The sequence below is a fragment of the Amphibalanus amphitrite genome, unplaced genomic scaffold (assembly GCF_019059575.1).
Source record: "Amphibalanus amphitrite isolate SeventyFive unplaced genomic scaffold, NRLGWU_Aamphi_draft 000046F_arrow, whole genome shotgun sequence".
NCBI lineage: Eukaryota > Metazoa > Arthropoda > Thecostraca > Balanomorpha > Balanidae > Amphibalanus > Amphibalanus amphitrite.
In genome coordinates, this window is record NW_024881542.1 from 637,097 (window position 1) to 655,402 (window position 18,306).

General features: G+C 49.7%; 1 protein-coding gene across 2 annotated transcripts; it reads right to left on the minus strand.

The window, feature by feature from the left end:
- Positions 1-2,033: 2,033 nt before the first annotated feature.
- On the minus strand, positions 2,034-16,333 carry LOC122377514 (non-lysosomal glucosylceramidase-like). Of its 2 annotated transcripts, XM_043357604.1 has the most exons (17): positions 16,047-16,316; positions 12,794-12,882; positions 12,486-12,556; positions 12,219-12,248; positions 11,837-11,951; positions 11,469-11,593; positions 11,131-11,248; positions 10,852-10,975; positions 10,206-10,331; positions 9,925-10,041; positions 9,510-9,663; positions 9,144-9,243; positions 8,779-8,864; positions 8,263-8,581; positions 7,800-7,918; positions 6,992-7,177; positions 2,034-2,382 (listed from the first exon to the last, which is right to left on the minus strand). In XM_043357604.1, the coding sequence occupies exons 1-17, from the start codon at positions 16,157-16,159 to the stop codon at positions 2,176-2,178; spliced, it is 2,199 nt and encodes a 732-aa protein (XP_043213539.1). In that variant the 5' UTR covers positions 16,160-16,316; the 3' UTR covers positions 2,034-2,175. The 2 variants fall into 2 exon arrangements, with proteins under 2 accessions (XP_043213539.1, XP_043213538.1); XM_043357603.1 differs by having other exon boundaries at positions 12,219-12,556; positions 16,047-16,333.
- Between the last annotated feature and the right edge of the window lie 1,973 nt (positions 16,334-18,306).

Consider the following 18,306-nt stretch of genomic DNA (forward strand, 5'->3'; position numbering starts at 1 on the left):
GACAGTTGGAAATCACTGACAAACTTGAACTCTGGACGGGACGATTCTGTATGAAAACAATTGACGGGAAAACACGACACTTCTACTCTGAGGGTGCGGAATGAGGCAAGCAGTTAGGTATTGACCTACAATCCAGTTGACTTACAGGAGGTCCGGCTCAGCCATAGACGGTGAGTACGCGTCCGTTAATGTGCCCGTTATTCTCGGTAAAGTGAGTGACGGCGCGTAATCCGTTTCTTTTATGCTCGCGAGCTAGGACGCGAAAAACTGACATCATTTTCCGTCGATAGGAACATTTAATTTGTACTTGTAATATTCGCCCCCGCAGGTGATACCACACACATAGTACCTGCAGACACTCCACCGACATGTCTAGGGAGCAGCTAATTACAGTACAGCTTCAGCGTTTATTGACCAAGCACCTGCAACACTGGTAAAATCACCGCTATAATATCCGCAGAAAATAGCGTAACCTGGATATGGGCCGTCCTGGAGCACACGCCGACGCTGGAGCGACGCTGGCCGGTTACCGTAGCTCCAGAACGGCTGTAACCGCCCGGCAGCCGGCGGTCCGGTCACCTTTCACAGACACAGACTGGCGCAATGTGCACAGAAATAGAAAACAATCACAAGACCGACCAATGGCCACACGGTCCACGCGAGGACTCGTCCTCAGACCGACGGAACAGGACAGACGCACGGCGTGAGGCAATGTATGGAAAAGCTGCCACCGGCGCAGGTGAAGCACACGGCACTGGCCCAGCCCGGCTGGGCAGACGGCGCCCGGCGGGCGGCGACTTAGCTCGACTGACTTGCAGGGTTGTGCTTGACTCATGAGTCGAGTCAGAAATTTGACTTAACTCTGACTCAAATGAGTCAGATTTGAGTCGAGTCGGATAAAATGTTGAGCTGTTGAGTTGAGTCAGAGTTGAGTCGGACAAAAATATTAAGGTGTTGAGTTGAGTCAGAGTTGAGTCAGTAAAATAACTTTTGACATTGAGTTGAGTCAAAAACATTTAGGAACATGAGTCAGCTGACTCAACTTTCTAGAAACAATATATAGTATAAGTTTATCATTCTTCCCCCGCTTAACAACTTGGGCCTGGCCCTGATGCCGGATTTTTTTACCCCCCCCCCCGCTCAACAACTTTTTTATCTGAGTCAATTTTGAGTCAACGCACTTGACTCAACAAAAAATTTGAGTCAAGTTTGAGTCAACTCATATTTTCATTGAGCCGCTTGAGTCATGAGTCGAGTCAAGGGAAAAAAATCAGCTCCTTGTTTGAGTCAGAGTTGAGTCAGGGCATTCTGAAGTTGAATGATGAGTCGAGTCGGCAAATTTTTTTGAGTCGAGCACAACCTTGCTGACTTGGGACACATAAAGCGACACACGTGAATGAGTGACTCACCATTCGCCGCACCCAGAGCACAGCGAATGAGGCGCAGCGACCGCCATCGGTGGAGGCAATGGTCTGCAGAAACCACCCTCAGGCCCGGGAAAGGGTAACGCCACGACACAGCAGAAGCTCACGGACACTGGCGCAGAAGCGTCGATAGGCAGAAGACCCGACACAGGCGGCCAGTCAGAAAAACGTCGAGCTCTGAACAAATGAAGTACGTCGGTCACACGCAATGGCCGAGGAACGCAGGCAGTGTAAGGCACTTCAGTTCAACACACACACACGGCCTATGGAAAACAATGTACGGAAACAATGAGTGGCTGTGCAGAGGAATAACGATATTTTGATTGTGGTGTAATTGGGCTGTGGTACCTACTTTAAGAGGACTATTGCTCTTTTCGGCGTCTTTCTCACTCTCTTTGAATTCTCTTAACAGCGTACAGCGATCACGTACAGAAACAGAGCACAACCACGATCACCAATCAATGACATCAATCACATGCTCGATATTTTCTGACAGGATACCCGGCTTGTTCGTCGTTCCTGACGCGTAGCTAACTGCGATCGGTACCTATTGGCCCCCGAAAATAGGCTACAGAAAAATCACAACTGATAGAAAAGCGTTCACTCGTCCTGCATGGTTACATATGACTAGTGCATATTACACAAAGCGATTATATCATCAACCAGCAATCCGTAACATCAAAATCACACTCTCCAGTGCTCCAGCCTCTCCCCGTATCACGGAGGCCGGGCTCGCCGCGAACTAGTGGTTCTACTCCTGGCCACTAGGTGGCAGTGTGGCGCGCCGCTGCTCCCAGGCCCGCTGGATGGCCCAGATGCTCAGCGGCCGCATGTAGCCCACAGCCCGGTAGTGTTTCTCCGGATAGAGCGCCTCGGGCGTCTCGAAGCCCTGTCCGATCCGCTCGTAGACGGTGCGGTAGATGCCCTCGGCAGTGTGGAATCCCTCCTTGATCATCCCCTGGCGGGCGGCCGGACCGGGCATCAGACACAGACAATCCGGAGGCCGGACTTTACCCCCGACAGCGGAGCCCGAACTGACCTCAGTGAGATTACGCACAACAAAAACAGACGTCACCATTCACAAATACTCAACAGAAATTGATCCGGAAGCGCCCTACCCTCGGGCAGACGCATTTGTCTAATGATAGTGATAAAAACAGCGCACTCAGCCATTCATACATAAAAAAAAACAAAAAGTTCCAGACTCATTCGCCATTCTGAATGATATATCCGTGATCGAATTCGTTACATATCAAAAGCTCCTACGAAACACCGACGTCTATGAGAAAACAACATTAAGGCTGGGGGGATCCAGAGCGTCGTAAGCCTCGTCGTAGCTGCGACGTGTCGCAAGTTGTGTAGTAAGTCGTTTTTGAAGGGATCAATTGATGAGTAGCGTTACTTAAGTAGTAAAGTCTATCGCAAATAGCCTGATTTGCGACACAACTTACAAATTTGAAATAGCAGTCGTAAGTTGTGTCGCAAGTTGACCTTGCCTTGAGGAAGAGGTCACAGGTCACAGGTCATTCGGGTCATGGTCACGAAATTTACATGGTAGGTGTAAAATTGTTTAAACTTTAGATCCTGAAAATTTGGTTGCAATCCGTTGACGCTAACGCGAGTTATAGAGCTTGAACTGACGGGTCGTCTATGAGGCCTCAATCGGTGCCAGCGAGAGTGTTGAAAATGGTGCATAGTATGTTATATTCACATTTATTGGGGTATTCGGGGATATGAAGTAGCCTAACATCATTCCAGCAACTACTGGCGAATCCAGAAAGGCAGTCTTGGACGTTGCAAGGGGCATCTCCCAAAATATTCTCCCAATTCCACAAACGACGTGTCCCAGCTGACCCCGATGACCTCCAATGAGCTCTGTGATGACCCCAAGTTGACCTTTTTGACCTGGCCTGTCCCAGATGACCTCCGTGACATCCTATTGAGCTCTCTGATGACTCCAAGCTGACCTCTGTGACCTGACGTGTCCCAGATGACCCCCATGACCTCCAATAGAGCTATGCGATGACCCCAACATGACCTTTGTGACCTGACGTGTCCCAGATGACCTCCGCGACTTCCAATTGAGCTCTCTGATGACTCCAAGCTGACCTCTGTGACCTGACGTGTCCCAGATGACCTCCATTTGAGCTCTGTGATGACCCCAACTTGACCTCTGTGACCTGGCGTGTCCCATATGACCTCTGTAACCTCTAAGTGACCTCTATGATGACCCCAAGCTAACCTCTGTGACCTGACGTGTCCCAGATGACCCTCATGACCTCCAATAGAGCTCTGTGATGACCCCAAGTTGACCTCTGTTACCTGACGTGTCCCAGATGACCTCCGTGACCTCCAATTGAGCTCTCTAGTGACTCCAAGCTGACCTCTGTGACCTGACGTGTCCCATATGACCTCCAATTGAGCTCTCTGATGACCTTTAGTTGACCTCTGTGACCTGACGTGTCCCATATGACCTCTGTGACATCTAAGTGACCTCTCTGATGGCACCAAGCTGACCTCTGTGACCTGACGTGTCCCAGATGGCCCCAATGACCTTCAATTGAGCTCTGTGATGACCCCAAGTTGACCTCTGTGACTTGATGTGTCCCAGATGACCTCCGTGACCTCCAATTGAGCTCTGTGATGACCCTAGGTTGACCTCTGTGACTTGACGTGTCCCCAAGTTGCCCTCTGTGACCTGACGTGTCTCAGATTACCTCCGTGGTCTCTAATTGAGCTCTGTGATGACCCCAAGTTGACCTCTGTGACCTGATGTGTCCCAGATGACCTCTGTAACCTCCAATTGTGACCTCCATCTACAACTTTCTTACCTCTCTGTGACCTCAAACTCTTGGAACTCATTTCTTCTAAAGCATCGATTCTAGATGCCCTATAGCCACGAATCTCCTGTGATCGATCCCAAATTTTATGGCAAATCACGTGAGCGTTAGCAACCACAAGTCACCCAGTTAATACAAAGCTTCAGAATCAGAGAACATGCTTGACCTTGCTGTCTCATAAGCTCGCAAACCAGAAAGGCGAATGTTCCTTTATGCGTGATAGAGTTTTCGACCTTACTGACGTTTACTACGGGATCAGCTGATCGTGTAGCCTTTTAAATTCTCGAGTAAAGCGGGTATTTAAGCCTCGTCGCAGCTACGTTCTGTCGTATCCTCCGACAAACCCCTCTTTCCTCAACATCCCTCCTTTTTCGCTACGACACAACTTGCGACGGGACATGTGTCGTAACTTGCGACGTGTCGTAGATGGACTTGCGACGCCCTGGATCCCCCCGGCCTAAGGGGGATACAGAACGTCGTAAGCCTCGTCGTAGCTGCGACGTGTCGCAAGTTGTGTAGTAAGTCGTTTTTGAAGGGATCAATCGATGAGTAGCGTTACTTAAGTAGTAAAGTCTATCGCAAATAGCCTGATTTGCGACACAACTTACGAATTTGAAATAGCATTCGTAAGTTGTGTCGCAAGTTGACCTTGCCTTGAGGAAGAGGTCACAGGTCACAGGTCATACGGGTCATGGTCACGAAATTTACATGGTAGGTGTAAAATTGTTTAAACTTTAGATCCTGAAAATTTGGTTGCAATCCGTTGACGCTAACGCGAGTTATAGAGCTTGAACTGACGGGTCGTCTATGAGGCCTCAATCCGTGCCAGCGAGAGTGTTGAAAATGGTGCATAATATGTTATATTCACATTTATTGGGGTATTCGGGGATATGAAGTAGCCTAACACCATTCCAGCAACTACTGGCGAATCCAGAAAGGCGGTCTTGGACGTTGCAAGGGGCATCCCCAAAATATTCTCCCAATTCCAAAAAAGACGTGTCCCAGCTGGCCCCGATGACCTCCAATGAGCTCTGTGATGACCCCAAGTTGACCTTTTTGACCTGACCTGTCCCAGATGACCTCCGTGACATCCTATTGAGCTCTCTGATGACTCCAAGCTGACCTCTGTGACCTGACGTGTCCCAGATGACCCCCATGACCTCCAATAGAGCTATGTGATGACCCCAACATGACCTTTGTGACCTGACGTATCCCAGATGACCTCCGTGACCTCCAATTGAGCTCTCTGATGACTCCAAGCTGACCTCTGTGACCTGACGTGTCCCAGATGACCTTCATTTGAGCTCTGTGATGACCCCAACTTGACCTCTGTGACCTGGCGTGTCCCATATGACCTCTGTAACCTCTAAGTGACCTCTATGATGATGACCCCAAGCTAACCTCTGTGACCTGACGTGTCCCAGATGACCCTCATGACCTCCAACAGAGCTCTGTGATGACCCCAAGTTGACCTCTGTTACCTGACGTGTCCCAGATGACCTCCGTGACCTCCAATTGAGCTCTCTAATGACTCCAAGCTGACCTCTGTGACCTGACGTGTCCCAGATGACCTCCAATTGAGCTCTCTGATGACCTTTAGTTGACCTCTGTGACCTGACGTGTCCCATATGACCTCTGTGACCTCTAAGTGACCTCTCTGATGGTACCAAGCTGACCTCTGTGACCTGACGTGTCCCAGATGGCCCCAATGACCTTCAATTGAGCTCTGTGATGACCCAAAGTTGACCTCTGTGACTTGATGTGTCCCAGATGACCTCCGTGACCTCCAATTGAGCTCTGTGATGACCCTAGGTTGACCTCTGTGACCTGACGTGCCCCAAGTTGCCCTCTGTGACCTGACGTGTCTCAGATTACCTCCGTGGTCTCCAATTGAGCTCTGTGATGACCCCAAGTTGACCTCTGTGACCTGACGTGTCCCAGATGACCTCTGTAACCTCCAATTGTGACCTCCATCTACAAATTTCTTACCTCTCTGTGACCTCAAACTCTCGGAACTCATTTCTTCTAAAGCATCGATTCTAGATGCCCTATAGCCACGAATCTCCTGTGATCGATCCCAAATTTTATGGCAAATCACGTGATCGTTAGCAACCACAAGTCACCCAGTTAATACAAAGCTTCAGAATCAGAGAACATGCTTGACCTTGCTTGCTGTCTCATAAGCTCGCAAACCAGAAAGGCGAATGTTCCTTTATGCGTGATGATAGAGTTTTCGACCTTACTGACGTTTACTACGGGATCAGCTGATCGTGTAGCCTTTTAAATTCTCGAGTAAAGCGGGTATTTAAGCCTCGTCGCAGCTACGTTCTGTCGTATCCTCCGACAAACCCCTCTTTCCTCAACATCCCTCCTTTTCCGCTACGACACAACTTGCGACGGCATATGTGTCGTAACTTGCGACGTGTCGTAGATGGACTTGCGACGCCCTGGATCCCCCCGGCCGTTTAAAACATTGTTCATCAAAACAATGTACGAAGTACGAACCCCACAATAGTCCTGGAGTCTCTCTGATATCTCGTATCCACTACCCTCTCCACCACCGACCCCTTCCAGTCTGCTGCCTTCACGCAGCCCCTGCCGCGCTGTGGAGCCCACACAGTTACTCCGCGGCGCCCCGCTCCGGACTGTGGAGCCCTCAGTTACCCCGCGGCGCCCCCGACTGTGGAGCCCTCACAGTGACCCCGCGGCGCCCCGCTCCGGCCTCACCTCATGTACCATGGTGGCGGCCAGCGCGTACGTGACGCCCGTCCACGTTTCCTCACTCTGCAGCGTGGTGGTGTTGCGCCGGCCGTCGGGCAGCATGCCGTTAATGGCGCCCCGCCGGCCGCCCTGGAACAGCAGCACGTTGTTCTCGTAGATGGTGCGCAGCGCCTCCTCCGTGTAGCTGAACACCTGCAGAGCAAGGGCAGGGGGAGCGAGGGAGAGTCAGAGCTGGTGTATAATACAGGGCTCAAGTTCGCTCCATTCAGAACCATAGATGCAGTTATATACGCGCATAGAAAGCCGTATAGCACCGGCTATCCGAATTCATTACTTAGTAATGTTACAATGTCGCCGGCTAAAAGCGCTGGTTCTCTGATTGTCGTGCCCCCGGACGTTTCCTGGTTACCTAACCGCCGGGTTCCTGGTAACTGTACAATGTACCGGGTACCCCCTTCTCCCGGTTCCCTATTTACCTGGTCTGTGACTCCGGCCGACCTCAGGTACCAGTAGCCGCACAGCTGGTCGGTAGGGTTACCCGGTCCCCCGGTTCCCTAGTTACCTGTTCTGTGACTCCGGCCGACCTCAGGTACCAGTAGCCGCACAGCTGGTCGGTAGGGTTACCCGGTCCCCCGGTTCCCTAGTTACCTGTTCTGTGACTCCGGCCGACCTCAGGTACCAGTAGCCACACAGCTGGTCGGTACGATTCCCCCGGTTCCCTAGTTACCTGATCTGTGACTCCGGCCGACCTCAGGTACCAGTAGCCACACAGCTGGTCGGCAGGGTTACCCCGGTCCCCCAGTTCCCTATTTACCTGTTCTGTGACTCCGGCCGACCTCAGGTACCAGTATCCACACAGCTGGTCGGCCATGATGCAGCCCCCGTTGTCGCCCGGCGAGGTGTCGAACTTGTAGTAGGAGCCCGCCTTGTTCACTGCGGATGGAGAGCAGCACCCGTATGTTAGAGCGAGAAATGAGGGTGGACGTGAGAGACTTCGTACGGAAGATAAAGGGGAATTGCACGATGAATTATGTATTCCCCAAGGCCAAGTAGAGAGAGAAAAAAAAACAAAACTGCCAATGAAATGCGTCTGCAAAAAGCAGCTGACAGGCGCGAAATGAATACAGTCCAAAAATACAACACGGCACCAGAACAAGGCGCTCAATAAAAGCCAACACAGCACTTTCCTCGTTCCCCTACGCTGCAGCCTCACCCACGATCCAGACTGTCAGCTCCCACCGCAGTCCACTCCCCGTCCCCACCCTGTTCCTCCTCACCTGTCCACAGTTTCTCCACGTAGACCTTCTGCGCGCGGGTCAGCAGCTCGGCGTACTCGGCCAGCGCGGGCTCGTCGCCCATCTCGCGGGCCATCTGTGCCATGGCGTACAGGGCGGCCAGCCAGAGGCCGCCGCAGTAGGCGCTCACGCCGCTCATCACCCACGTGTCGTACGTCTGGTCCGGCGCCCCGGAGTTCTCGATCATGCCGTCGCCGTCGGTGTCCCAGCGGCGCGCCACGGCCATCACGGCCTTGCAGGCGGGCCACATGGCCGAGAGGTAGCCGGTGCCGGCGCCCACCGCCCGCTGGTCCCGGAACGTCTGCCGGCGGCGGTAGAGCGGTCAGACGGACACGGCGAGGCGCAGACTCCACAGCTAAACTAGGGAGGCCAGGCGGGAAGAGCAAGAGAACGCAGGCCGGGCTTAAGGCGATCTTTAAACAAATTTTCTTACAGAAATATTAACTCGTTATCAACGGAACAACCTCATCTCACAGGACGTTCGTAGACTGCACACACCTGCAGCACGAACTTCAGGTTGAGATCCTTCCAGGCGGATACGTCGTGAATCTGGTAGCTGTTGATCTTCACAAACGGTATCTCACCTGAAACGAACAGGGATGCGAATACCATATTACTACAGTGTATGAAATTATAAACGCAGCTAATATCCAGTGTCCTGTTGGCTGTTATCTTACGCCCGAAGTCGAGCCTTGAGTCGACAGTCGTGACTGATGGTTCCATCGCACCCGACCCTCCCCATCAGCCGGTACGCCAGTCTCAGATCCGACCGATAGAGTGCGCACACCCTCACCGGGGTGCCGTGCTGGACACCTTCTGTCTACCCTACCCTCTCACAGTCAGAGAGAAACTCGCGCCCTCACCTGGCACGCCGGGGTTGCCGACGTCGTGCGGGACCGTGTTGGCCACCTTCCTCACTGCCGTCTGGCCCGTGTAGAGCATCTTACGGCGCTCCAGGTCCTCCTGAGAGGTCACAGACGCAGGGGGGACGGGACACGGGGTACGTGTCAGAGTAGAACTATCAGCCGGGTGGTTCTACAGACAGGGAAACGATCTGCCAACTTGTCGAAAGATGATCACCAACAAACGGGATGAATAAGTGAATAAAAGGAACGTACTCGAGGAAAGACCAAATCATGACTCTTCAAACGTGATATCACCAGTAACTCCATCATTGAATCCCTATACGCACCCCGTTCCAGTCCAATAAGGTCGTCACGCCCACCCACCTGTGTGACAAACTCGGCCATGTCGTACTGCAGCGAGAGCTGCAGCTGCGGCCACAGGTGGACCAGCGCCGGCGACGAGTAAAAGTGCACGTCGTACGTGTTGTACATGATGTACTCGTGGGACTCCAGGTACCCGAACCGGCCGTACTCCCGTCTGCGAGGAGGGAGGGGTAGAGGGGTCAGCGTGCCAGGGGTGAGGATCAGAAGAGCAACGACTAAGATTAAACTAAGTGATTGCAGCTGCTAGGGATTCTGTGGCAGAATTCGTAAAATCCAGACGGTCAATCACGGTCAAGTAATTTTGTGATGTTTCTTGAAATGGCATCGACGTCCGTCTGAAGGTGAAACCAGATTTTCACTAAAAAATTTGCACCTCTCTAATTTGTGTCATTGTCACGAGGTCAGTGATGCTCACCTGGGGTCCGAGTGGGGCAGTTTGTCGGCGTCCGCCATCTCCAGCCACAGGCTGCCGCCGTCCGAGATAAAGTACAGCTCGTTAAAGATGGCCGACTTGTACCAGTCCGGCAGCTCCCTGCGGCGCGGTGGGAGAACATTGGGGTCGTCCAGCATCACAATGACAGGAACGATAGATGCATATGTGGACAGAGTGATATGCCTTTCCTTACCCGATTTGCTCGGCAACCTCAGTCGCCACACCACACCCAGTTCGCTCACCACCCTGTCTCCCCCACTCACGGGTCGTCGAGCACGGGCTGCTGCCAGGCGTCGATGGCTTCCTCCCAGCGCCGGTAGTTGTCCAGGGCGTACTGGCAGAGTCGCTCGGCGCCCTGCCGGCCCGCGGCGAACCACCGACTGTAGTACCTGAGGACGGCCGGGACACAGGCGTTAGAGAACGGCAATACAACGAATCCACAGCGATAACATCACGCTTTATATCGCAACGACAATACGAGTAAATATGGAATAGCAGTGGTTAGCTCGTCATGACGAGTGATTTTCGATCACCGCAACAATAAACTGTCGTAAATGTAAATTGTGTTGCTGATGGATGGTGTAAAACGACTTTCGTTTCAACACAAATACTGTGTTCATCCGATAAAACACAAACCACAACAATTATCCGAGAATGCCTCGCAAGTCGCAATGTTTCAGATGTCGCGCCTATCAGAGCCCATCACAGCGCTCAAAATCCGCAGTGTGTGCGAGCAATATGGTGACGGCTGTTTTACGACAGCACGCCCACATTTCTGTAGTGAAATCACAATGAACAAAACGCTTAATCGCATTAAAAACATCTAACTCGTCTCGGCTGCTCCTGTTCACAACCAAACAGCCAACGAGTGACTGAATTTGCACCCGGCTCGTGCCCACTCCGACTGACCTGGTGACGGGCTGGGCGGCCGTTCCGAACCGCACCTCTGGCATGTGCCAGGCCAGGGCCATCTCCACTGAGCGCTGAGAGCCGGCCGGTACCGTCACCCGCGCGCTGACCGCCACACCGGCCTCTGAGAGGGTGGAAATAAAACGTGTTAGGTAATATAGTGCTCGCATCAATATCCGAAATCCAGTAAAACACACATTTTAGCGTACACACTCACCGTTACATGACAATAAGCAGTACCAGCGGCACGGTCTGGCCACACGCCTGATTACGTCATACCTGAGGTGTTGTTCTGTTCCAGATTGAGGGTGAGGCCTCCGTCCGCAGCCAGCTGGTTCCAGAGGTCGAGCCCGTCTCCCGAGGGCCGGAACGTGCTCTTACTGACCAGGACTCCCTCCTAGAAACAACCGTCTCGTCAGGTCACCGAACTCGCGACTCATCCATTAAACAACAGACGATTAAACCGCTAGACCTCTGGTACCGCGCATCATCTAAATAACCATCACACCTTTGCAAAACCATACCCCAAGTCCCAATACATTCATTTATCGTTTTGAACCAGTGACGATTCTCGGATCCAAACTCCCCGGTGTCAGAGCCCATCATGTGCAGCCCACCTGGGTTCTGGCGGCGATGACGTACTGACAGGGTACGCCGCCGATCTCCTGGTCTATGGTGAGGCCCGATACCCCGCCGGCGGCGGCCGGCTCCGGGTCCAGGGACGACACCACGCAGTTCACACCTGGAGATCACAGACGTCAGCGAGTGTGTAACGACACGCCGCGCAGCGCTGAGCGCAAAGGTCACAACGTAAACATGTGCTGTTATCAGTGAATGAAAACAACTCAGGGTCTCTAGATCGATGACGAAGGTGGGTGATTTCAAAATGTGATGACATAAGTAGCGAAACAAAACGTAAAAATGATAAACTGGAGAAATCAAGCTACACAGAGTTTGTGAGCCAGAAGGGTTTGTCGATTCGTACTGGAGTGTTTCCTGCCGATGCCGTTCTCGAAGGTGAAGGTGATGCTGACCGTCCTCTCCTCCGTGCCCGTGTTTTCCACGTCCCAAACGAACACGGCGCACGGAAGTGAGGTGTCCTGAAAACAAACATCGCAGCTGGCTTTCAAAAACAGTTTGGTGTTACCGCACAGCGTCAGTACTGGGAACTAATGCTAACTGTAAAACATAAGAGATCGTGGTGCAGTTATGGCCGAAATGAAAAAAAAAAAATCGCTCGAAGTCGAGACGCCGTATTTAACCAGGAGAGATGCAGCCGATAGTTATTGGACGGGCATTCAGGTACACAAAACATATATAGATGGCCATGAACGAGCAACCCCGTAGAGAATGTTCCGTGTCCGTACCTTGTAGTTGTGCGGTATGACTGGCGACACCTGGCGGCAGCCGAGCCTGAGCCGCTGCTCCGGCAGGCGGTAGTCAGTCCAGGCGCGCGGGTACAGGCCGCGGTACTCGGCCTGCGCGCCCGGGAACGACCACCGCCAGCCGGAGAGGTGGCCGCCGGCCGGCGGGCCGCACGCGCTCAGCACCTGACTGTGGCTCTGGGCGCCGTGGACGGTGACGATAAACTGGTCGGCGGCGGCCGTGGCGTACTCGTACAGGCCGGGCCGTACCTGGAACCGCGTGAACTGGCCGCAGAAGCCGCGGCCGATGGTGCCGGCGCCGATACCGCCCAGAGGCACCCCTGACGGACACACCGGCGGTCTCAGTGCCGCTGGTACTCACAACTGGGGCCACACCTGCTCGCGACTGGAAGTGGAGACAATGTTCACCTACCTACTGTATGATCCAACTTTTATTGGTTTTCAATTGAAATATGATAAACTTGTCCAGTATGTATCAGTGACCTAAATCCATTTTCTGATTATGGTGGAATGATTGGCAGCTGGGCAGATATTAGATAAATACAGGCATTACTAACCATATATTTGTTTTCCAGACACGGGGTTGAGCTGGTCAATGAAGGGCTTCTTTCCTTTGAACCACATTCCAACATACCAGACCAAATATCTGAAACAAAGTGATTAGGTAGAGTCACATGGGTCAGATGAAAGCAGTCCAAAGCATAAACCCTGCACATTGCTCTCAGACTAAAACATTTGTCTAATACAGGAAAGAATGATAAGTGCAAAAAATGGAAGCAATATTTAAATTACAATTTGAGGCCGCTTGAGCCCAGTTAGAGGACAGAGGTAGGTACCAGAACTCTAAGGTTATAGATGTGCCATAGATGAGAGATATACAAATTCAATTTTAAGTGCATCAAGAGATTGAAATTCAGCCCCAATCTCCAAGACAATATTTCTTGTTTTGTTAAGTGAGCACAAAGAAAATGAATGGCTGAGAAGTTCTCCTTTCCATCAAGAGTCTGCTACCTTCAATAGTAGGGTGGTCCTTATTTCCATACAAAATTTTAATTTGTGTTTTTTTTTTGCGCTTGCGCCCCCTCAAATGATGCCGTTCGTCTAGAAACGTGGAAAAAGAGCAAAAATAGCGAAATCGACAGATGTTTTTTGGTGGCTCAAAGCATATTAACCCTCGTATGTGTAGCGGGTCGGATGGACCCCCCATGGGTTTTCGCGAATAACTCACGCAAAAAGCGGCCGATCACGACGAAACTTTCAGTACCCTCGAGTTAATCAATTTTACACAAACTCTAAAAATTTCATGACCCTGAACCAAATGACCTTTGACCCCTGACCTATTCCTCGAGACCATGTTTGGCCGGAATCGCGATTTATCGTATGTCGGCTATAGTCTTTTTGCGATTATAAACGTCCAAACATGTGAAATGATGTTCGTCCCTTGCATTGCGGTGGGTGTCAAGGTCACCTGAAGGTCAGGACAGGTCACTGACTTTGATGACCTCGGGTCACTTTTCCGAGTTGTACATGTTTCTAGGGTAGTTTTTCGGGCTGATTTCGAATTTAGCATCCATTTGAACATTTACTAAGTAGTTTTAGTGCCTTCGTAACATGTTACGACGCCGTCAGTGGTAGGCAGTTGACACCTACTATGGATAGACGGCAGGACGCCTAATGGTTGACCTGACCTGACCTGACCCGACCTGGTCTAATTGCATGAAGATATCATATGTGATCAAAACTAACATGAAATTCATGATCAGCACCCCCAAAAACCATAAAAGCTTCACTTTACGAAGTTTTAGCAGGTTCCGATTTTCCTGACCATTGGGTCATTGACCTGACCTGGAAGGTCAACCAATGACCTAGGACCTTAAAATTGGGTACCATCGGCTTCCTCTCATCACGGGCAACACGCTCTTTTTTCTGCAAAGCTCTAGCGCGATCAGAAGTCAAACGGCAGAGGGGTCACCCCCCCCCCAGGCCCCCACACCCACCCACCCACACACACGTTAGACGTTAGACGTCAGCGGAAAGTTGCGGCGTGATGACAGTGGTTCGACCACGCTTCCGGGATGACAGAGTGACTGTACCCATGCTGGGATCAGGTCTCACGGCTCCGCGAAGTGGGGACGATTCGGAGCTACTCGAGGTTAAGCTTTCCAGATCCACTTGGTCGGCTGCCACCCGCTCCTCCTCCGACGCCTTGCTCCTCCTCCTCTCTGCGGCGTCATCCCTCCTCCTCTTCCTCTTTTCTTGGGAATGGAGCGCCATGCCTGCCCCTGTCATTCTGTCCCGTCTCCCTGGCTCACGTTGGGCGAGAAGGAAGGCGCGATCTTCCGGGATGGTTATCAAGGACATTGCGTCACCGTGGGCGATATCAAAGATGTCTTCCAGACGTTTTTTGAATGCGCCCTCGTTGCCTGTCTGGGTGGCGGAAGTCTTGTTCTTGTTCTCTTTTAGGCGTTTCCACTCGTCGAAGAGAGTTTCCACCTTCTTGACCGCTCTCCCCTTGTCCTGGGTGGGAATCCTAGCCCTGGCCCAGAATTCCTCTACCTTCTCTAACGTCCGGTTGGCCGCTTCCCGGACCGTTTCCTTGAGGATTTGGTGGCGGTGGAGGAAGTAGGCGAGAGATTGGCAGCGGGATGGGAGCTTGCATAGACAGCTGAACGGGTTGATTGAGCGGGTTGATTTTGTCATTTTAACATTAGCCCTATGGGCGTTGCATGGAAAGAATGGGACCAAAAGTCTGCAGTGCCCTCCCCCCCCCCCCTCAATTGAAGGTGTTCTGCCACTACTGGGAGCTTGGAGCCAAGGAGTTCATCACTGGGGACACAATGTACCCAGAAGTTTGCGTCGTAGACATCGTTACCACTAAGGAAGAGGGAACGAACATTGATCGACGAAACGGACATTGAGCGAACATTGACAAACGAACGAACGTTGAGCTACCAGTAAATATTGAAGTAGGGTTCTGAAATTTTGACAGACAGGTTTTTTCGTTAAACGGCACCGATTGAAGGGGCGCAAGGTATCCAAATACGATTTTCGAAAATAAGGACCACCCTTTTCAATAGCTGTGGAACAGGTAGATAACGAGTTATCTGCGGGGCAGGTGCCACCAACAGCTTTCTGTTGGATCCAGGCAGGGTTTACGTATTGTTGGGCCCATATGCATGTAACATCTATGTGAAATTACCCACAATGCTTGGACTCATTGATGACTTCAATGGTGACCAGAGTATTTGAAGTATGTAGAAACCTAACTTCCTAACCTAATCTAACCCAATCAAGTCAAACCTATCTTTATTTCATCTGACACATTAGGCTAAATTAAATTTAGTGAAGCTGGCAGGTTAGCTTTGGCTACAGTAGGCCTGGTGGCTGGTTAGAGTATGTTTGGTTAGGTTGTTTAGGTCAGGTATGTTATGAAAGATTAGATTAGGTGGCATAGGTTAGGTCTGGTTTGTTTAGTTTTGATGAGTTACAAAGAATAATTGGTAGAAGATAGATGAAAAATGCTTAAAAAATTCACAAATAACATCATCAACATGCTCCAGTATTGTGGGAAATCTTTCACAAATGGCACATGCATACCGCCCCATTAATATACCAACCTTGTATGTTTACAACAGAAAGCTATTGTTGATGCCTACCCAACCAATACCGATAACATTAAGCCCTGCAGTACTTGGAGGTAAAATCTGCGAACCTTCGAAGAAACACTTGATTAATTTAAAAGTTTTGAGCGACATGAATGTACATTTCAACCCATAAAAGGTTGAATAACATTTTCAGCACAGGGCTTACCTGAGGCCAAGAGGAACCAAGTCCCAGACCTGACTAAGGCTTGGAACGATATTTCCATCCCACTTCTCTGGAAACTTGTGGTCCAACTTTACTTGAAACCCATACTTTGTCATGGCTTCAACAGTTCAAGTTCAGAGCCTGCTGAAAAAGCAAAATTCGACCGACTGGTGGGCCAGTGGCATTCACCAAACAGAAATATACGTGACGGACAGGACCAAGGCCCTAAACCATAGACAGGACCAATGCCCTATATGACAGGACACCAAATCCACAAAATTGCAATTTGCAAAGCACATGCCGGCCCGTGGGTTGGCATCTCAATAAAAAGTTGGAAGTGCAGTTTTTTCCAAACAGTTGTTAATCATGCGTTAGCGCAAATTACCCAATGCAATTCAGCCTCAGATAAAATTACGTCATCAAGCTATTTCTCATTGGCTCTAATTCGTCAGCGAAATGTCTGCGTTCGAAGCAGCCTGTCTTAGAACAGGATGATTTATGTCTTTGCTGCGCCAGTTATGAAATATTCATAACGTTGATCAATTCGGCGATGGCTTCAGATTCCCACTTATAACTACCTACTTACAAATAATTTTGCCAATACACAATGTGATGCTGCGAACGCATATGCGAACCAAATTATCAATTACGCCTTCAGGAGGTGATAGCAATACTATCCAGCAGTCACGAAGCATGAGTAGTGACGAGTAGTAAAGTAATCTTGAGTAGTGACGAGTAGTTCGTATGCAAAAGTACGTAGTGTAAAAAGTACGTATGCCAAAAATACGCACGGTTCGTATGCCAAAGTATGTAGTGTATAAAGTACGTATGCTAGAAGTTGGGTATCGTAGTGTAAGTTGAGCCACTTTTTCTTTATTGCTGCTCTGTTGCCATACTACAGGGAACTCATGATAAATTCATATACCAAATAATATAGCTTTGTCCATTTCGCCCATTTACTCATCGAGAAATTTTGCTATGCCTTGTAACAAATGCTCATTAAATAAAGAATAAAAAGGTATTACACATTGATCAACTTAACCCAAGGAGGGTTCTGGGGAAAGATCCGGCTTCTGTTAAAGGAAGACTGCCACCTTCAAAAAGTTTTCTCAGATCGGCCTATGATTTATTCCCTGGACAAAACAAAATTTTAGAATTCACCTGACAAAGTATCATCACGTGAATCGCGAAAAAAATTGTCGATTATCATACAATTATCAATCGGTTAATGTCTAGCGACAATGTTTACACATCACTAGACTTCAAGGTCATAAGATTATTATATTTTATTTGAAAAAGTAAGGTATTTTATGATTTACTAATATATGATTTCATAAGAAATTGGCCATGTTTAATTTATTTTGCATTTAAGTTCGTAAAACATTTAAAAATCATGGCTCATTTGGAATGGGTCTGGCGCCCATGTTAAACCCCATTTCCCACACTTTTTTGGAAAAAATGAACTACTGAATATATAAGTTTAACTTTTATTTTGACACTCCAAAATTCTTCTCTGATCTCGAAACAATCAAAGTTTTGACATATATTTACCAAAAGATAAGAAAATTCATGTTTCAAAGTTATCGATAAACAGGTAGAGATGTCGGTTTTCTTGGACTAAAAAAATGGCATCAAACTGAACTTTGGTCTCCGATTTCTCGCAAACGGGCTCGAATTTCGGAAAACCGACTTCAGTCTGGGACATAGGTGGCTCAGCTCTAGTGAAAACCGTTTTGTGGAAAAAAGGTGGCAGTCTACCTTTAAATGTGCACTATATGAGCATTATATGGGCAGACTGGAAATAAATTTTGATAACTCTCTAGGGAGATATAGCCAAAAATGTGTTTTTGGAGTGATTTTTATGTTTGGTTGTCTGATTATACATCATCGCGTTCTTTTGTGGTCCACATCAGGTTAACGACTTTTATGTACGTGTATTTTGAACAACTGTTGTCTAACGCTTATGATGCCGGGTTGGTTCGTGTTAAATTATGTCTTGCTGGAGCGCAAGGCGTTGTTCGCTGACCGAACTACGTGATGGGGTAAAACGCCCCAGTGGTCGCGGGGTAAAAAGCCCCATGGGGCGTTGTACCTCATGTGTTGTTCGGACTACCCACTTCCTAATGTTCGGTAGCTGGCGAACAACAAGTTTCTATGCATTTATATGTATTTTTCTCAGCAACTGTATGGCAAAGGAAGTATATTGTTAACTGATATGCATTTATTATTTGGCCTTATGAGGCAGGTGAAAAACATGCTCATA